The 16,711-nt window shown below is 49.9% G+C and overlaps 2 protein-coding genes across 3 annotated transcripts; both read left to right on the top strand.

The window, feature by feature from the left end:
• The first annotated feature begins 1,708 nt into the window (after positions 1 to 1,708).
• On the top strand, positions 1,709 to 4,877 carry Apoa5 (apolipoprotein A5). 2 transcript variants are annotated; one of them, XM_075967802.1, is made up of 4 exons: positions 1,709 to 1,941; positions 2,451 to 2,507; positions 2,595 to 2,694; positions 3,176 to 4,877. In XM_075967802.1, the coding sequence occupies exons 2-4, from the start codon at positions 2,468 to 2,470 to the stop codon at positions 4,125 to 4,127; spliced, it is 1,092 nt and encodes a 363-aa protein (XP_075823917.1). In that variant the 5' UTR covers positions 1,709 to 1,941; positions 2,451 to 2,467; the 3' UTR covers positions 4,128 to 4,877. The 2 variants fall into 2 exon arrangements, with proteins under 2 accessions (XP_075823917.1, XP_075823918.1); XM_075967803.1 differs by lacking the exon at positions 1,709 to 1,941 and adding an exon at positions 2,137 to 2,217.
• Positions 4,878 to 6,202: 1,325 nt separating this feature from the next.
• Zpr1 (ZPR1 zinc finger) lies at positions 6,203 to 15,359 on the top strand. Its single transcript, XM_075966053.1, has 14 exons — positions 6,203 to 6,427; positions 6,554 to 6,715; positions 7,116 to 7,206; positions 7,540 to 7,610; positions 8,802 to 8,888; positions 9,144 to 9,266; positions 9,624 to 9,671; positions 9,843 to 9,909; positions 10,227 to 10,297; positions 11,070 to 11,159; positions 11,748 to 11,858; positions 12,977 to 13,063; positions 13,218 to 13,283; positions 14,839 to 15,359. The coding sequence occupies exons 1-14, from the start codon at positions 6,251 to 6,253 to the stop codon at positions 14,971 to 14,973; spliced, it is 1,386 nt and encodes a 461-aa protein (XP_075822168.1). The 5' UTR covers positions 6,203 to 6,250; the 3' UTR covers positions 14,974 to 15,359.
• Positions 15,360 to 16,711: the final 1,352 nt, after the last annotated feature.

Genomic DNA, 16,711 nt, shown 5'->3' with positions numbered 1-16,711 from the left:
GGAGAATGCTTTGATCTGCCCTTCCCCATTTCCTACATTACTTTGGTCTAATATTTTAGTTCCCCATTGTTCGAAGTTGGCCCATCATCAATATGTATATTTTTAGCAACCCCACTTTTGTGATATGTGCTGGACCCTGTACTAAGAAAACTAGAGTGAATTAGACATGCTAAATTACATATGAATATACCTTGTTGGATAGAACTACATGAAATTGCCAATATTTCAGTTTTAGTCATAAAAAATGATTTCATTCATATGCATCCCAAAGCAAATACACACGTACCTCCAATCATGCCAAACACATGTACCCTGAAGCCAGGAGGTGCCTGCAAGCAATGACTATGCCTCATATTACCCTTCCTGTTTGCCCAGGTTCTGACAGAAAGACAGAAGCTACTCTGTGTGTTTCAAGCACGAAAGTTTTCAGTGCAGAGATGAAGAACACTTGGGAGCTGGAGAGACAGCTCAGCAGGTCAGAGCATTTGCTGCTCTGTGGAGGACCTGGGTTCAGGTCTCAGCTCCTGCACTGGGCAGCTTGTAACTGCTTGTAACTCCGGTTCCAGGGGATCTGATGCCCTCTTCTGGCCTTCTGAGGCATCATCCCCCTACACACATATACACAGATATTTAAAAAAAAAAACTCTTAGAATGAAAAAAAATAAAATTTCAAGACTAGCTGGATACAGAAAAGCAGGCCTGGACTGGAGATTTATTTAAAAGACATTATAATATAGGCTAAAGCATGGCTGTTAGGAGAAAGAGAAGTGTTCAGGAAAAAAGGAAGACATGCTCAGGTGTGGGTGTGGGCCCCTCAAGGGAGAGGCAAGGCTCATTGCTTTTACAGTAGTCATATATAGGGCTTTGGTGAGGTTTGAAGTGACTCTCTTATCACTGGGTAGTTCCCGTGTTGGTTTTTGAGATAGGACCTTGTATTGCAGCCCAGGCTAGCCTCAGACTTGAAATCCTTCTGCCTCCTCTTCCCCTTTGCTGTGATTATAGGCATACATTCCCATTCCTGGTACAGAGGCCTGAGAAGCAAGGAGCTCAAGGAATGGGCGAGGTTTGCGTGGAGAGAGGGGACACGGTGGAAGACGGGAGAAGAGGACCTGCGACTGCGGCAGGCTCTGAATGCAATCGAGGAGAGAGGGATGGAGGCTGTGGCCGTGTATGAATGGAGGTGAGAGGACTCATAGGAGGCCTGGAGCACTTAAGAGCAAGGATGGAGCACTCAGGTATGTACGTGCAAGCGTATGGAGGAAGCTTGTCTGGGCTTCCAGGCTTCGCCTTCTTAGAAGCCCAGAGTGGTAGAGTCCAGCCTTCCCTGTGAGTGAGGAGAATCCTTCCGGTCTAACCCCTGAGGCCCGGAATCTCAGATGCAGCCCACCCACCCTCCTTCAACTGGACCTGGCTCCTCCCACTCAGTGCAGGGTTATTTCTCACACGGAGAGACAGGAGGGTCTGTAGCCCTGTAAATGCTGGCTCTTCTCAGGCTGCCGCAGTGGCCATGGTGGAGCAGATCAAGTCTGCCCTGGTTCTAGCCAGTCCTGGATACTATTCCTTTGCCTGGCTGGCTAGGGCAGAGTGCCCTGGGTAGTTGAGTAAGAGCAGGGCCCTCAGTAGACAAACAAGTGGTGCCTATTGGCAGGCGGGTCAACAAGCAAGTGGGGAGGCTGGAGGTCACACGATTTGGGGGGTAAGTTCTGTCCACTCTTAGTAAAGGCTCCAGGAAGCCACTTCCCTACTGGGCAGTGTCCTGAGGCTGGGAGGCTTATTAGCGCTCAGAGCACCGGGAAAAGGAGAGAGGGGATGCTCAGAGCCAACTGGGGTCATCCTTCTTTGAACCTCCACGTGGTGTTTGCTCAGAGCAATTGCTGTCAGAGTCCCAGACTCCTGGAGTATAAAACAGAATGTCTGCTCTCTGTGCCCAGAACTGAGCAGGTAAGCCTGCATGGCGGAGGCATAGTGGGGGTTGTGGGGATGGTGGGGGTGGTAAGGATGGTGGTGGTGGTGGTGGGGGGTGGCTGCCATTGTAGGGAGGAGCTGCTGGTATGGGCTAACAGAGTACCTGCCTCCTGCATCTTGGGTATGCCAGTTTCTTAGCCACAAAGTGGGCACAAAGGCAGGAAGACAAACACACAAGGGAGCTAGATTACCCCAAGGTGGGCAATCCCTGTAGTGCAGCCTGAGTTCCAGGATCCCTACTTTGTGACTGAGGTAAGGAACAACCTGCTGCTGTTGTGTGAGGAAGACATCTCTCCCATACCAACGTCAACCCTATGCCCCAAGTACCTAGTTAAGGTCTCTGGAGCCTTATACATGATGTTACCTATACATGAGAGAAGGGTTATTGGGATTTGGAGCAGCTAGCCCCTAGAGCAGGGTTTCAAGATCTAGTCCCTTCCTTTGCCCCTTCTCCTGATCGAGCCTCCGCCTACCTTCCTTTTCAGAGCGCATCGTGGTAAGCATGGCTGCAGTCATCCCTTGGGCCCTGGCCCTCCTCTCAGGTGGGTCTTCTGTCTGACTTCAGGGTGGGGTTGGGATGGAGGTTGAACTGGGGACCCAGTCTTTAACCACCTCACGCTTCTCTGCAGTGTTTGTAGCTTCTCAGGCACGGAAGGATTTCTTGGACCACTTCAGACAGAGCAGCGGGGACAAAGGCATGATGGGCCAGCAGCAGAAGGTGGCACGGGAGTGAGTGATCAGGACTCGGGTGTGGTGAGGGTCCCACACAGCCGTGTTGGGGAATGGTTCTTCAGCTCTGTGGTTCATATGGAAGCGGAGGGAACCAGTCATGCTTCAACTGGCAAGCATGGCTTAGCCATGTTGGTGACCCTCTGCCCAAGTGTCTCCTGCCCTGCTGCCCTCTTTCCCATTGAGGTGTGGCACCTGAGATTAGCAGGCCATAGAATGACAGGATGGTGTGTCTCTGGACATGTTTGTGATGTATTCTTGGATGGCACTGTAGGACTGAATTGAATTGTCCCCACAACGTCGTGTTTGCGCTCTGAATGGGAGGATGTACTTGGCTGGGATTAGGACTAAAGACCCTGACTCTCCGTGCCATTCCTTCTGTCCTGGTGTCTACAAAATATTGCTGGTCCATGGCTCTGGGGCAAGGAGGATGTTCAGGGCTAACAGTCTAATGGCCTGGTTCTCTACCTTTCTCCTCCAGGAGCACGAAAAATAGCTTGGAGCAAGACCTCTACAATATGAACAACTTCCTAGGAAAGCTGAGCCCCTCAGGTGGGCCGGGGAAGGAGCCTCACCCACCGGCACAGGATCCAGAAGGCATGAGGAAGCAGCTTCAGCAGGAGCTGGGGGAGGTGAGAGCTCGCTTGGGACCCTACATGGCTGCGAAGCACCAGCAGGTAGGCTGGAACTTGGAGGGCTTGAGGCAGCAGCTGAAGCCCTACACGGTAGAGCTGATGGAGCAGGTGGGCCTGAGTGTGCAGGAGCTGCAAGAACAGTTGCGTCTGGTGGGAGAAGACACCAAGGCCCAGCTGCTGGGGGGCGTGGACGAGGCGCTGAGCCTGCTGCAGAAAATGCAAAGTCGGGTGCTGCATCACACAGACCAGGTCAAAAAACTCTTCCACCCTTATGCCGAGCGCTTGGTGACCGGCATTGGGCACCATGTGCAGGAGCTGCACCGCAGTGTCGCTCCTCACGCGGCTGCCAGCCCCGCTCGACTCAGCCGCTGTGTGCAGAGCCTGTCCCACAAACTCACACTCAAGGCAAAGGACCTGCACACCAGTATCCAGCGCAACCTGGACCAGCTGCGTGAGGGGCTCAGTGCCTTTGTCCGCACCAGCGCAGATGGGGCCGAGGCTGGAGCCTCCCCGGACCCCCAGGCACTCTCTGAGGAGGTCCGCCAGAGACTCCAGGCTTTTCGACATGACACCTTCCTACAGATCGCTGCATTCACTCGGGCCATTGACCAGGAGACAGAGGAAGTTCAGCAGCAGCTAGCACCACCCCCGCCTGGCCACAGCGCCTTCGCTCCTGAGTTGGAACACCCGGACAAGGACAAGGCCCTGAACAGACTGCAGAGCCGACTGGATGACCTGTGGGAAGATATTAGCTATAGCCTTCACGACCAAGGCCACAGCCAGCTGGGAGAGCCCTGAGGATCTCCTGGCTCAGGTTCATTCCCCAGCTCTCTGTCTGGGGATCCTTGGATCCTGAGCCTCTAGCATGGTCTATTGGTCAGAGGGCGGAGGGTTCTGCACAGCATAGGTGAGGCTACCAAATGGTGCTGCCCAAACCTATCCAGCCTTCTCAGCTCCCCCACTCAGGTGCATTACACTCGCCAGGTTTCGCAAACCCAGCTTCTGGTGCTCATTTGGGAAGCCACATGAGTTGCAACATTTGGGGTGAAGGGCGAGGAAGATTGTGTGTGTGTGTGTGTGTGTGTGCGCGCGCGCGCGCGCATGGGAGCCTGTCTGCAAGCTGGTACATGACAGTGCTGGAAGCCTGTGCCACTATAACCTGGAGTTTGGCTCCTATTACTTCTGGCTGCCTGATGGGCACTGTTAGAGCTGGCCCACAGAGAGGAGCTCTTGTCTTCCCAGGGCTGCCATGAGAGCTTCTGTTGGAAGAGATCAGGAGGAGAAAGTGATAGAGAGAGCATATTATGGTGTGTGCAGATCCCACTAGAAGTGCTGCCGGTGGATCAGTGATGCAACGGGGCAGAGCCCCTATTTCCTTATGTAACTCCGCACCCATAAAGGGACTGAGCCCTCCACACAGCCAATACTTCTAAAATCCCCTAGGGAGCATGCTGTATGCCCCCTCCCATCTTCCATCTCCACATCCTGACTCTCGGGGTGAAACTGACATCTTTTGTTGAAATGAAATAGATGCTCGTGATGGAGGAAGTTTGTTGGCCTGGTGTGACTCTCATTGGACTGTGTCCGAGAGCAATTGCCTTCCCACTGCCCCAGAACACGCCCACCCTCCACTCTTAGCTCTTTGCTCGCTCTTTCTCATTGTCCCTTTTCCTTTCCTGGTATGTCAGAGGGGTCCAACCTGGGTGAGTTCTGTCACAGGACCCTTGGCTCAACCACAGCTGTCACATGTGGGGAGTGAGGCAGGTTTGACCCTGGTTCTGCACCAGTCTTGTTCCACTCCCTACTCATCATAGGAGAGCGTGCGTGGAATACAGCCTGTCACTGGACAAACATGCCCTTATAACCTGCAATCACTGAGGGATCCTGGTGTTCTGGATTCCGTATGGATTTTTGACCCTCTTGGGATCCGTACACTAACTTTCCCCACCCTGTCTCTGAGACAAGATCGCACCATGTAGATCAGCTTAGCCTCAAATTCATAGACATCTGCCTGCCCCCCCCCAAGTGCTGAGGTTAACAGTACATGCCACCGTGCTTGGAGAACCCCAAACTCCTAACTACCCTCCTTCGTACACACACTCAGCAAAGATCGCCTGGGACCATGAAACTGGATGAGGTGGGAGAAATAGGCAAGCATAAAAGCAGCTGTCTTTCTATACTTCTGCCCAGCACCCTGTCCTCCCTGTTCAGCCTGCCTCAGCCTGCCCTGCCCAGGATTCTTCATATCCCGCCACCGCAGACTCTATGTGAAGCTGGGCTCCACGCCATCACACACTTATCATCCCTCCTATTGTAAACGTAGTCAGTTTCAGCCACGGAACTGGGTCCATGACGTGGAGAGTAAGTGCTAGAAAGAAAACTTGAAAGAAACCGATAAAGCAGGGTGATTTGTTAGGAAACAGGGAGAAAGAAACGGGTGAGTGAAGTGGGGGAGAGGGGGAGTAAGATCAGGGCGGTGCTTATGAGGGCAGAAATAGGGAGCTGGGGGAACAGGGAGGGAAAGAAGGGAGAAGCTGAGCCCTGGAGAGGGGACCCAAGCAAGGTCTGGCTCATCATGAAGCAAGCAGAGTTTGGAGGGCACAGCCAAGGGGATTCCAAGGCAAGCCCTGTCGTCAGGCATTTTTACATAGACTTGGGGACCAACGGTTAGGCTCCGTGTGTGGTGGAGGCACAATCAAGGAGCCAGACACTGACTAGAATGCGAGTTCCGGTATTCCAGTAGTCTGGCTACGGAAGTGCAGTACGCGTGATCCAGGAACCGGAAGTCAGATACTGACTTGGTAGGAGCAGGATCCGTGGCCTCTTTAAGAAGGGGCGGGAACTTTAGGCAGTAGCTGAAGGAAGTGAGGTCACGCGGGCGCCGGAAGCCGGAAGCTGCTGCCTGAGAAGCGTGTGGGGTGATGTCCGCCAGCGGGGCTGTGCAGCCCGGTCCCTCGGGGCCGGGGACGGCAGTTGGGCCCTCGCCCTCCGCGGCCGGATCGCCAGCCACGGGGCCCTTGTTCCGGCCCCTCAGCGCCGAGGACGAGGAGCAGCAGCCCACCGAGATCGAGTCGTTGTGCATGAACTGTTACCGTAATGTGAGTCAGGGGCGCGGAGTCTGGGGCCGGGGGACTACCCAGGCGGGCACCCAGAGTCTGTCCAGGCGTATAGGGAGGACAAACGAGTTTCACTCATTCTTTCCCTCGCTGCTTCTGCTTCCTCAGGGCACGACGCGCCTTCTGCTCACCAAGATCCCCTTCTTTAGAGAAATAATCGTGAGCTCTTTTTTCTGCGAGCACTGCGGTTGGAACAACACGGAGATCCAGTCAGCAGGCAGGATCCAGGACCAGGGAGTGCGATACACTTTGACTGTTAGGGGCCAAGAGGTGGGTATAGCCCAGAGGAGGTACTATCCACGGTTTCAGAGAGAGCTTTGAAGGCCAGAATCAACAGCTCCGGTCCGGGTCACCGCACCTTCAGTAAATCCCTGTGGCCAAGCCTTGAGTATCCCCCTTTGACTGTGGTATTGGTGGTGCTGCCCTGTACTCGGCGGTCCTGTGGTTAAAGTGCTTTGAATTTTGTGATGGAGTGAGTGAGTGGGCAGGACTTTATGGGCATTCTGGCTCGCCCCATATTCCTGTCCTGAAGTAGTTTGGACGTTTCTGAATGGAAGGGAGAGAGAAGAAACATCTAGGCTGGCGTCTGATAGAGAAGATGGACTGGTTGTTTCCCAGAGAAGCTACATTGCTGATCTCTCTTGCTAGAACGTTTTTTTTTTCTGTCCAGGACATGAACAGAGAAGTGGTGAAGACAGACTCTGCCACCACACGGATCCCGGAGCTGGATTTTGAAATTCCAGCCTTCAGCCAGAAGGGAGGTGAGTCTTGAGATGGGGTATGTGAGCTGTTCACACATTCCTGAAATGTTACTTTTTTCTTGCAAAGCCTGGTTGCCAGGTCAGGCCTAGTGCCTTGTGTTTGGCCGTGCAATTATAGTGGATTTTTGGCCGTTCGTGCTTTAACGTGAATAGAAAGTTATGGCAAAATCACTTGAGAGTAAGGGTGGTTGGGAGTCCCAGGAAGACAGACCATAGTGCACTTATTTTAGAACTTGACAGATGAGGGAAGCAAAGCCTGCAGGGTTGAGGTAAAGCGCGAAAGGTCATGGGATAGCAAGCTAGCACTCACTTGTCTTGCGCTTCGTTCACAAGCTCTGACCACCGTTGAAGGATTGATCAGCCGTGCCATCTCTGGCCTGGAGCAGGACCAGCCCACACGACGGGTGAGCAGGGGTTTTCTCAAATTGAAACAGCAAGGAATTACCGTTCGTGTTAAAATAGAGCCAGCCTCTTCCATGTATCTGAACTGTTGGAGCAGTATATTATTTGTATTTTGATAAATAAATCTTGCCTGAAGAGCAGAGGCAAAACTAAAGCCACTAGAGGTCAGGTAATGGTGGCACGCATCTTTAATCCCAGGATTTGGGAGGCAGAGTCAGATGGATCTCTGTGAGTTCAAGACCACCCTGGGCTGCGCAAGATCAATGCAGAAATAAGTGCAGGTGGTGGTACTCACACCTTTAATCCCAGTACTAGAGGGAGTCACCCCTTTAATCCCAGCACTAGAGGGAGTCACCCCTTTAATCCCAGCACTAGAAGGAGTCACCCCTTTAATCCCAGCACTAGAGGGAGTCACCCCTTTAATCCCAGCACTAGAGGGAGTCACCCCTTTAATCCCAGCACTAGAGGGAATATAAAATGGGAGGGGAGAGAGGCTGTTTATTTTAGTTTTGTAGTTGTCCAGCCTTGGTAGAGACCAGACTTCTCTTGTGGCTTGACTGCTTTGTTTTTCTGGTTTTCAGGTTAAACCCTAATATCTGTCTCTGGGTTTTAATTATTCGTGTTACAAACTGTGTCTGATCAAATGTTGGGGAACTTTCTGACAAAGCACCTAAAGGTGCTGTTTCTCTCTGTCTCTCCCCCATGTATATTCAGGCTCCCCTTAGACCGTGTAACACTACCTTGGAGAAGCTTTTCAGTTATCTACAGCCTCCTGGGTATTTTATATCTATATTTATTATTACAGAAATAATGTAATTGCTCATGTAGTCATCTGTCTCCCTAACTGACTAGAGAGGCATAACAAGATTTTGAATTTTAAGGAATGTATTTTTAACTGTGTGCTCTGTGCCTGTGTGTGGGTCTGTATATATGATGGCAGACGCCTTTGTAGGCCAGAAGCAATGCATCCCTGTGGAGTGGAGTTACAGCTAAATGGTTGAATAAGTAGGAAAATAAGCCCTACCTCCTGACCCAGCACTGTTTATAAACCTCAGATTTGCTGCTGAAGCCCACTGTGAAGTGTGGGTCCCATGCTCCCACTCTAAGGTTGACGTCAGTGCACGCGATACAGGTGTGAGAGGGTTGGGCATGAGGTGTACTACCAGTCTGGTGTTTTCATCTGTTTGTGGTAGGCGATGGAACACGCCATAGCTGAAAGAATTGATGAGTTCATCAGCAAACTGAAGGACCTAAAGAGGCTGGCTTCCCCGTTCACTCTGGTAAGTATTGAGTGATTGCGGTTGTTTTCAGTATAAGGAGGGAAGGCCGAGGCCGTGGACACTGATTTATCCCTCTAACTCCAAGAGTTCAGGGTCCTCCTTGACTCCATAGCAAGTTCTTGGCCAGGCGGGGCTACACTGAAGCCCAGCCTCAAATACAGAGCAACAGAAAACTGACTATGATTTTATATGTGGTCTGGTGGTGGATGGAGATTATGCATGGTTTGTTTTACTCTCTCCTCACCTGTCTGTTAGATCATTGATGATCCCTCGGGAAACAGCTTTGTAGAAAACCCACATGCTCCCCAGAAAGATGATGCCTTGGTGATCACACACTACAACCGAACCCCACAGCAAGCCGAGATGCTGGGGCTCCAAGTAAGTGGACTGAAGGAGTCAGAGGAATGCTCGGGGGTTAGCCTGCGTTCTGGGTCGCTTGAAGTCACTACAAATGTACTTTGCTATTGTCATCAACACCACCTGGCGGCACCCTATCTGAGTTCACTTGTGCCTCTCAGCAAGCTCAGTTAGGATTTGTGGTGACCTTCATGAGTCAGGTAGCAGTCATGGGACTCTGTCTTGAGTCCTGTCCTTCCTTTGACTGAGGGATTTCTCCGTCCTATGAGTTGGCGCCTTATAGGGAACAAAGGCATTCTCTCCCTCTCTGAGCAGGGCAGGGTGTTGGAATGCTGAGGTCTACCTGTCAGCTTGTGGTTTGTGCTTCTGTTCTTTTAGGCAGAAGCACCAGAAGAGAAGTCAGAAGAGGAAGATCTCAGAAATGAAGTGAGTTGTGTTGGCTCCTTTTGAAGACATAACAGATTTGTGGGCTGAGTCTCATGGAATCCAGTGTCTTTCATTGTCACAACTAATATGGGTGACCTCCAGCATATCAGCTAAATGTCTTTAGCTTCCATGGGTGGGAGTGCTCAACCTGTGTCCCATATTGTGTTCCAGGTGCTCCAGTTCAACACCAACTGCCCAGAGTGCAATGCCCCAGCTCAGACCAACATGAAGCTAGTCCGTATCTTTTAAGCAGTTGGGTTGCTCTTCAGCTGACTCAGGCACGAACATTATATTAAAGATGGGAGCCTTCCCTTCAGGGAAAGCCAATGCTTTATCCTCTGTGGTGAGGAGGGCCCTTTGATGAAACTACATACCTTGACTTGTGTGTGTGGCCTATGCCATGTCTTTAAATATTTGTAAACACGGGACCTGGAGTTAGGTTGTCTAGTGTGGTCCAACATCTGCTTGTGAGGGATTTGGCTTTTCTTTTTCTGTGTGGGTGGGCCTGTCTTATTCTCCAGGAAGCAGATAGACTTCTTTAACTCCGTCTTCCAGAAATCCCCCACTTTAAAGAGGTTATCATCATGGCCACCAACTGCGAGAACTGTGGGCATCGGACTAATGAGGTGGGTGGGCTCCATTGCTGGGGAGGAAGATTGGCACAAGGGCAGTGCCTTTGCAGTTACTTGCCTGCTTTCTAGATGTACTTCAGGATGGTTGTGGGTAGTTGGGCTTCTGGGGACTTAGTGTGGGGGAGGAGCCCTTGAAGGAGCTGAGAATTAGCCTAGAGAGGAAAAGTTGGAAGTAGCATAGGTTGCAAGATGGATGAAGAGGTGACCTTGTAGAAGAAGCTTTGACCACTCAGGGCTGGGAGTTAGGCAGATTGTAACTCTTAGTGAAGAACTCAAGAGAACTGTCTGGAATTGATGTGATTGCTGTGGAGGGTTGGTTGTAACCCTCCTTCCCCAAGTATATCAAACATAAGCTGATTAAACTTACTGGGGTGGACAGTAAACCTGGGGCCTGGTACATTCTAGGCAAGTGTACTGTCAACCTACATCCCAACCCCTGAGTAAATTCTTCATCTATTTCATTGACTGCAGAGATGGGGACTGGAGTCTCTTTCATCTTAGAAGTCTCTTTCAGTGCCTAATAGGGTTTTTATTTTTAAAGGTGCATTCAGGGTGCTTGGCAATTTGGGCTAAATTTGGCAAGCTACCATGGCTGGGCACAGTGTTCCCACCGACTCTTGGTGTTTTGGTTTTGGTCGCTGCTGCCCTTGCTGAGTTAGAAGGCTATCGTTGGCAAGTGTTAGTCTGTGCCTACATAGAGCTGAAGTCTTCCTGGCACTGGTGACGGGGTCTTCCCTGGTGCTGTTCCTGACCATCCTTCCTGCAGGTGAAGTCTGGAGGAGCGGTAGAGCCCTTGGGTACCAAGATCACCTTCCACATCACAGACCCCTCAGACATGACCAGAGACCTCCTCAAGGTAACAGCCTGCTTGGAAAACAGCTGCTCCTATAGCTGCTTCTGTCTAGAGGAAGTTATCATTTTAGTGTTCAAGAACACAAGGAAGTCTATAGTCCCCTGGGCTGGAGTGACCCCGAGTAGGGCTTCTCCATGATTGGGGTTACAGACCCCGCTGGTGGCCTGTAATCTTTCTGAGCAATGACTTGGTTGCTTTTTAGTTTCCATTGACTGTGTGGGCTCTTCTCCGTCTCTAATGATAGCTTGTACCCTAATGGTAGCTTGTAGCTGAGACTTGTTCAGTTTATTATGCCAGGTTCATGTTGGTTCAGATGGGGAGTGAGTCCCTGGCTTTTAGCTAGGTAGTCAGGGAAAACTAGCATAGTGACCTTGTCCTCAGACTGTCACTGGTTTATTAATTCATTTGTCAGGAGGCCTCTGGTTGGCTTTCTTTGCTCTGGTTTAAATCATTTTATCTCTCTGAATACCTGTTCATCTGTTTGGTGCTATGGATTGAACCTGGAGCCTCTGGAATAGTAGACAAGGCCTCCTGTATGATGCTCTGCTGCTTTCCTCCCATTTAAACCTTCATTTGACCATTGTCTTACAGTCTGAGACGTGCAGTGTGGAAATCCCGGAGCTGGAGTTTGAACTGGGAATGGCAGTCCTTGGGGGCAAGTTCACCACTCTGGAAGGGCTTCTGAAAGACATCCGAGAACTGGTGAGTCTGGAGTGTGGTATACAGCTCCTTTGAGCAGTTGGGCTGGGGAAGGGCTGTCCTAGTTCCGTCAGGTGACATGTGCCTATGGTTCCAGCACTCTAGAAGCTGGGGCAGAAAGACGGAGGATTTGAGGCCGACCTGAAACCCCCATTGCAAGTGCCCTCTACCAAAAATAATCGTATTTTATTGCTTATAACTAAGGTTTTGTTTTTTTTTGTTTTGTTTTGTCTTAAAGCTGGTTTGAGAGACTTTATTGATTATGAAGAGAAGTTAGTTATAGGAAATTTTGAATGGAAATCCTCAAGACTAACCGTGAAGTAATATAGTTATTTTGTGATCTTGAGTAAGTCATTATCTCATTTTAATATAGGAGAAGGAGGGTCTTTGGCATCTAAACTCCATAGCGTATGTGTATGTGATGGTTTAGCCTATGTAGTGAATCCACTGTGTTCAACACAGATAGAAAATTGAGGAAACAATTAATCTGGTGAACATGTGCGGACTCTTGCTGTCAGCATTTCCTAAGCAGTAGTGCATAACTACAGTAGATCTTATATGTTTGCTCACTTATTTATTTTAGAGATGGTTTTGCCGTGTAGTTGGGGCTAGCCCTGAGATCACTGTCCTGCCTCTGCCTTCCGTGTGCTGGGATTGCAGGCTCATGTGTAGCCATGCCTGGCTTCTCTTTGTAAACTGTACTTTGCTTTCTTTTCCAGACTAGGATTAGATATTGTAAGAACTCTTACAGAGAGTTCATCTCATATTGAAACGGGGGTTCTCTATAGCTTTGGAGCCTGTTCTAGAACTCACTTGGTAGACCAGGCTGGCCTAAACTCATGGAGATCCATCTGTCTCTGCCTCCTGAGTGCTGGGATTAAAGGCTTACACCACCACTGCCCAGCTAGCTGGTTACCTTCTTGGCAAAGCAGTCTTGTAGACATCCTTCCCTGTCCTAGTCTCTGCCGCCTGCCTCCCCTCACCTAAGTTAACAAGCCATGTGGGAAGTGGAGACCAGCCTTCTCTGACTGGGCAACCACTGCTCTGCACACCTGCTGTGTGCTTGAGCCCAGTAACCAATACAGTTGGTGTCATAGTAACTCAACTGTCACGTGCTACAGGTAACCAAGAACCCGTTCACACTGGGTGACAGCTCGAATCCTGACCAGTCAGAGAAACTGCGGGAGTTTAGTCAGAAGTTGGACCAGGTAAGAGGACATGGACCATTTCATAAATCCTAGTTTCCCTGTTCTTTAAACTTTTGGGAGCCACACCTGTAAATTGCGTTGGCTCTTGTCTGGCGATCATAGCCTCTTTCCGGGATCAATGTGAGAGTTACCTGCTATGTCCTCTCTCCTGTAGATCATCGAGGGCAAGCTGAAGGCCCACTTTGTTATGAACGATCCAGCAGGAAACAGTTACCTGCAGGTACAGTAGGCTTTCCTGAGTGTTCTAATCTTCATAGACTATGCATGATAGCCCTTGATAAAGACTGACTTCTGAGTGAACTGCTTTAACTGGGACTTTGGGCAGGTCTTGGAAGACAGGAAGAAAAGGGAAGGTGGGAGGATTTCAAGTGTGTGCAATTAAAGGTAAATAGGCCAGACCTACTGCAGGTCTGTAATCTGAGCTGCTCAGGAGGCGTGAAGATTGCAAGTTCAAGACCAGCCTGTGCAATTTAGTAAGCCTGTCTCAAGATTAAAAAAAAAAAATGTGAAAAAAGAATCAAGAGTAAGTGCCTAGGACTAGAGAGACGGCTCAGCTGTTAAAAGCTCTGGCGGCTCTTCCAGAAGACCAGAGTTCAATTCCCAGCATACACATAACAACTCACAACTGTCTGTAACTCTAGTTCCAGGGAATCTGATATCCTCACACAGACATAACAAGAATCCACAGGAAAAAATAAAAGTAAATAAATCATTTTTTAAAAAGCAAGCGTGTGCCTACCCAGCTATCTTGCTCAAAACCCCAGGTTTAAAAGTGAGCCAGAAAGTAAGATCTCTTCTTCTTGCTCCTACTCTTGTCCTCAGCTTTGAGGTTTCTGTCCTGCATCTCTGACTGTGTAAGGAGCAATAGAGTCCTGTCTATAGTTCAGGGTGGGGATGTTGGGAGTTGCTAGACTGATTGGGCTTGCATCTGTTAATTGATAAAACTATAATATTTTGTTCTTATTGTGGTGTTTGAACCTAGTGCCTCATCCTTACTTTAACATTAATGAATACTGATGGGGCTGGCAAAACTGGCCTGAGTTACTTATATTATCAAGACCTTTGCTGTAATCAGTCCCTCCTCCCTTAACCCCCTCTCTTTCTTTTTTCTCTCCTTCCTTCCTTCCTTCCTTCCCTCTCTCCCTTTCTCTTCTCTTTTCTTTCTTCTACCCTCTTTTTCTTTTTTTTCTTTTTGATTTTTCGAGACAGGGTTTCTCGGTGGTTTTGGAGCCTGTCCTGGAACTAGCTCATGTAGACCAGGCTGGTCTCGAACTCACAGAGATCCGCCTGCCTCTGCCTCCCAAGTGCTGGGATTAAAGGCGTGTGCCACCACCGCCCTGCTCCTCTTTTTCTTTTTGAAACAAGACCTTGTTATATATCCTGGCTGGCTTTAAACTTGTAATCTTCCTGTCTTGGGCTCCAGAGTACTGGCATTACACACAATCACCAGCTGTGGCTATGATTTTTTTATAAGAAGGCCGTATATAAAAATTCTTAGAACTGAGGATATAGGTCATTGAACTCTTATATACCAATGTATAGAGGGTTTGATAACTAGCACCCCTGTGTGTGTGTGTGTGTGTGTGTGTGTGTGTGTGTGTGTGTGTGTGTGTGCGCATGTGCATGTGCATGCATGCTCACAGACACACTATGTGGCTATGGGCACTAAAAGCCCTCCAAGTTCCATGGAGTTCTTAGACAACTGAGAGACAGTTGCAGCTGTGGGAGCAGATGATGGGATATAGGGCACTAATTGTCTGTCCTTGGCCTTGCAGAATGTGTATGCCCCTGAAGATGATCCGGAGATGAAGGTAGAGCGGTACACACGTACCTTTGACCAAAATGAGGAGCTTGGGCTCAATGACATGAAGACAGAGGGCTATGAAGCAGGCCTGGCCCCACAGCGGTAGCAGCGCACAGCTCCCAGGCCATCTTCGATGCCACCAGCCCCACAGACTTATTTATGACTGTTGAAAAACGATGAACGTCCAAGCCCTTGCCCCTGGTGAGGAGGATATTGCTTGAGCCAGACATCTAAGCACGAGATGAGCAGCTGGAGATGGAGCTGCAGCCCTCCTGTGCTCCCCGACCTTTTGGAGGTTTTAAGTCAGCCTGAGAACTCAGAACACCGTGGGGTCTGCCATCAGCTCTGCCCTCGAGCATTGAGACTCTAAAGCTCGGTGACGTGAAATACAAGTTCCAGCTGGCTTCGGGCTTGCCTAGCAGGAAGGAGCTTCTGGGGGACTGTGGAGCACAGGGGAAGAAGCTAACATTAAAGCGATGGCTTCTAACAACACCTGCCTCTGTGGTCACTGTGTCCTTGCAGAATACCATGCCCTTAGAATCCAGCTGCCTAAGCTGACCATGGAGGGTCATATGTGTAATCCCAGCACTCAGGACTGAGGCTAGTTTGGGCCAGGTAGTGAGATTCTGTCTTCAAAAAAAAGAAGAGGGATTAAAAAAAGTTTCTCAAACTTTGTCTACTGTCACTGGGCAGTCAAGCAGCGCTTCATTCATTCCAACAGACCATGTCTACTTTGAGCCGGGAACCTGCATGGATCCATCCGTTTCATGAAGCTTAAAGTCTAGCCAGGGAAGCCAGATGTGGTGGTGTACACCTTTAATCCCCACAGAGGAAAGCGCTGAGTTTAAGGCCAGCCCGGTCTACAGAGTAAGTTCCAAGACAACATGACAGCCAAGGGCTACACGGAGAAACTCAGTCTTGAAAAAAAAAGTTTAGTGGGGGAACTTACAATACTAGACAAAGGAAAGAGAACGTCAGGGTTGAGTCGGAAGGGAAGGAAGGGCATAGAAAGAGTGAAGGGGGTTTTTTTTTTGGTTTTGGTTTTGGCTTTAGCTTTTCAAGACATGGTTTCTCTGTGTAGCTTTGGAGCCTATCCTGGAACTAGCTCTTGTAGACCAGGCTGGCCTCGAACTCACAGAGATCCACCTGCCTCTGCCTCCCGAGTGCTGGGATTAAAGGCATGCGCCACCACCGTCCAGCAAGAGTGAAGTTTTAAGAGTCTGAAGACCAGGTTAGCAAATGACTCCTAAACTTCAGAGCGTTAATGTGTGCGTGTGCAAGTGTGTAATGATGTATGTGCATGAAGCTGGAGGAGGACACTGGGTACCCACTGTATCACCTTCTACCTATCCTCCACATCAGGTAGAGGAGGACACTGGGTACCCACTGTATCACCTTCTACCTATCCTCCACATCAGGTAGAGGAGGACACTGGGTACCCACTGTATCACCTTCTACCTATCCTCCACATCAGGTAGAGGAGGACACTGGGTACCCACTGTATCACCTTCTACCTATCCTCCACATCAGGTAGAGGAGGACACTGGGTACCCACTGTATCACCTTCTACCTATCCTCCACATCAGGTAGAGGAGGACACTGGGTACCCACTGTATCACCTTCTACCTATCCTCCACATCAGGTAGAGGAGGACACTGGGTACCCACTGTATCACCTTCTACCTATCCTCCACATCAGGTAGAGGAGGACACTGGGTACCCACTGAATCACCTTCTACCTATCCTCCACATCAGGTAGAGGCAGGCAGGTTACACAGAGAAACTCTAAGAGCAAAACAATCCAAACGGCTCCACATGTTGCTGGCCTCTGCTGGCAAAACCCAG

This window comes from Microtus pennsylvanicus, chromosome 3 (genome assembly GCF_037038515.1).
Source record: "Microtus pennsylvanicus isolate mMicPen1 chromosome 3, mMicPen1.hap1, whole genome shotgun sequence".
NCBI classification, from domain to species: Eukaryota; Metazoa; Chordata; class Mammalia; order Rodentia; family Cricetidae; genus Microtus; species Microtus pennsylvanicus.
Note: the sequence above shows the minus strand (reverse complement) of the source record. Positions and strands in the feature narration are given on the sequence as shown.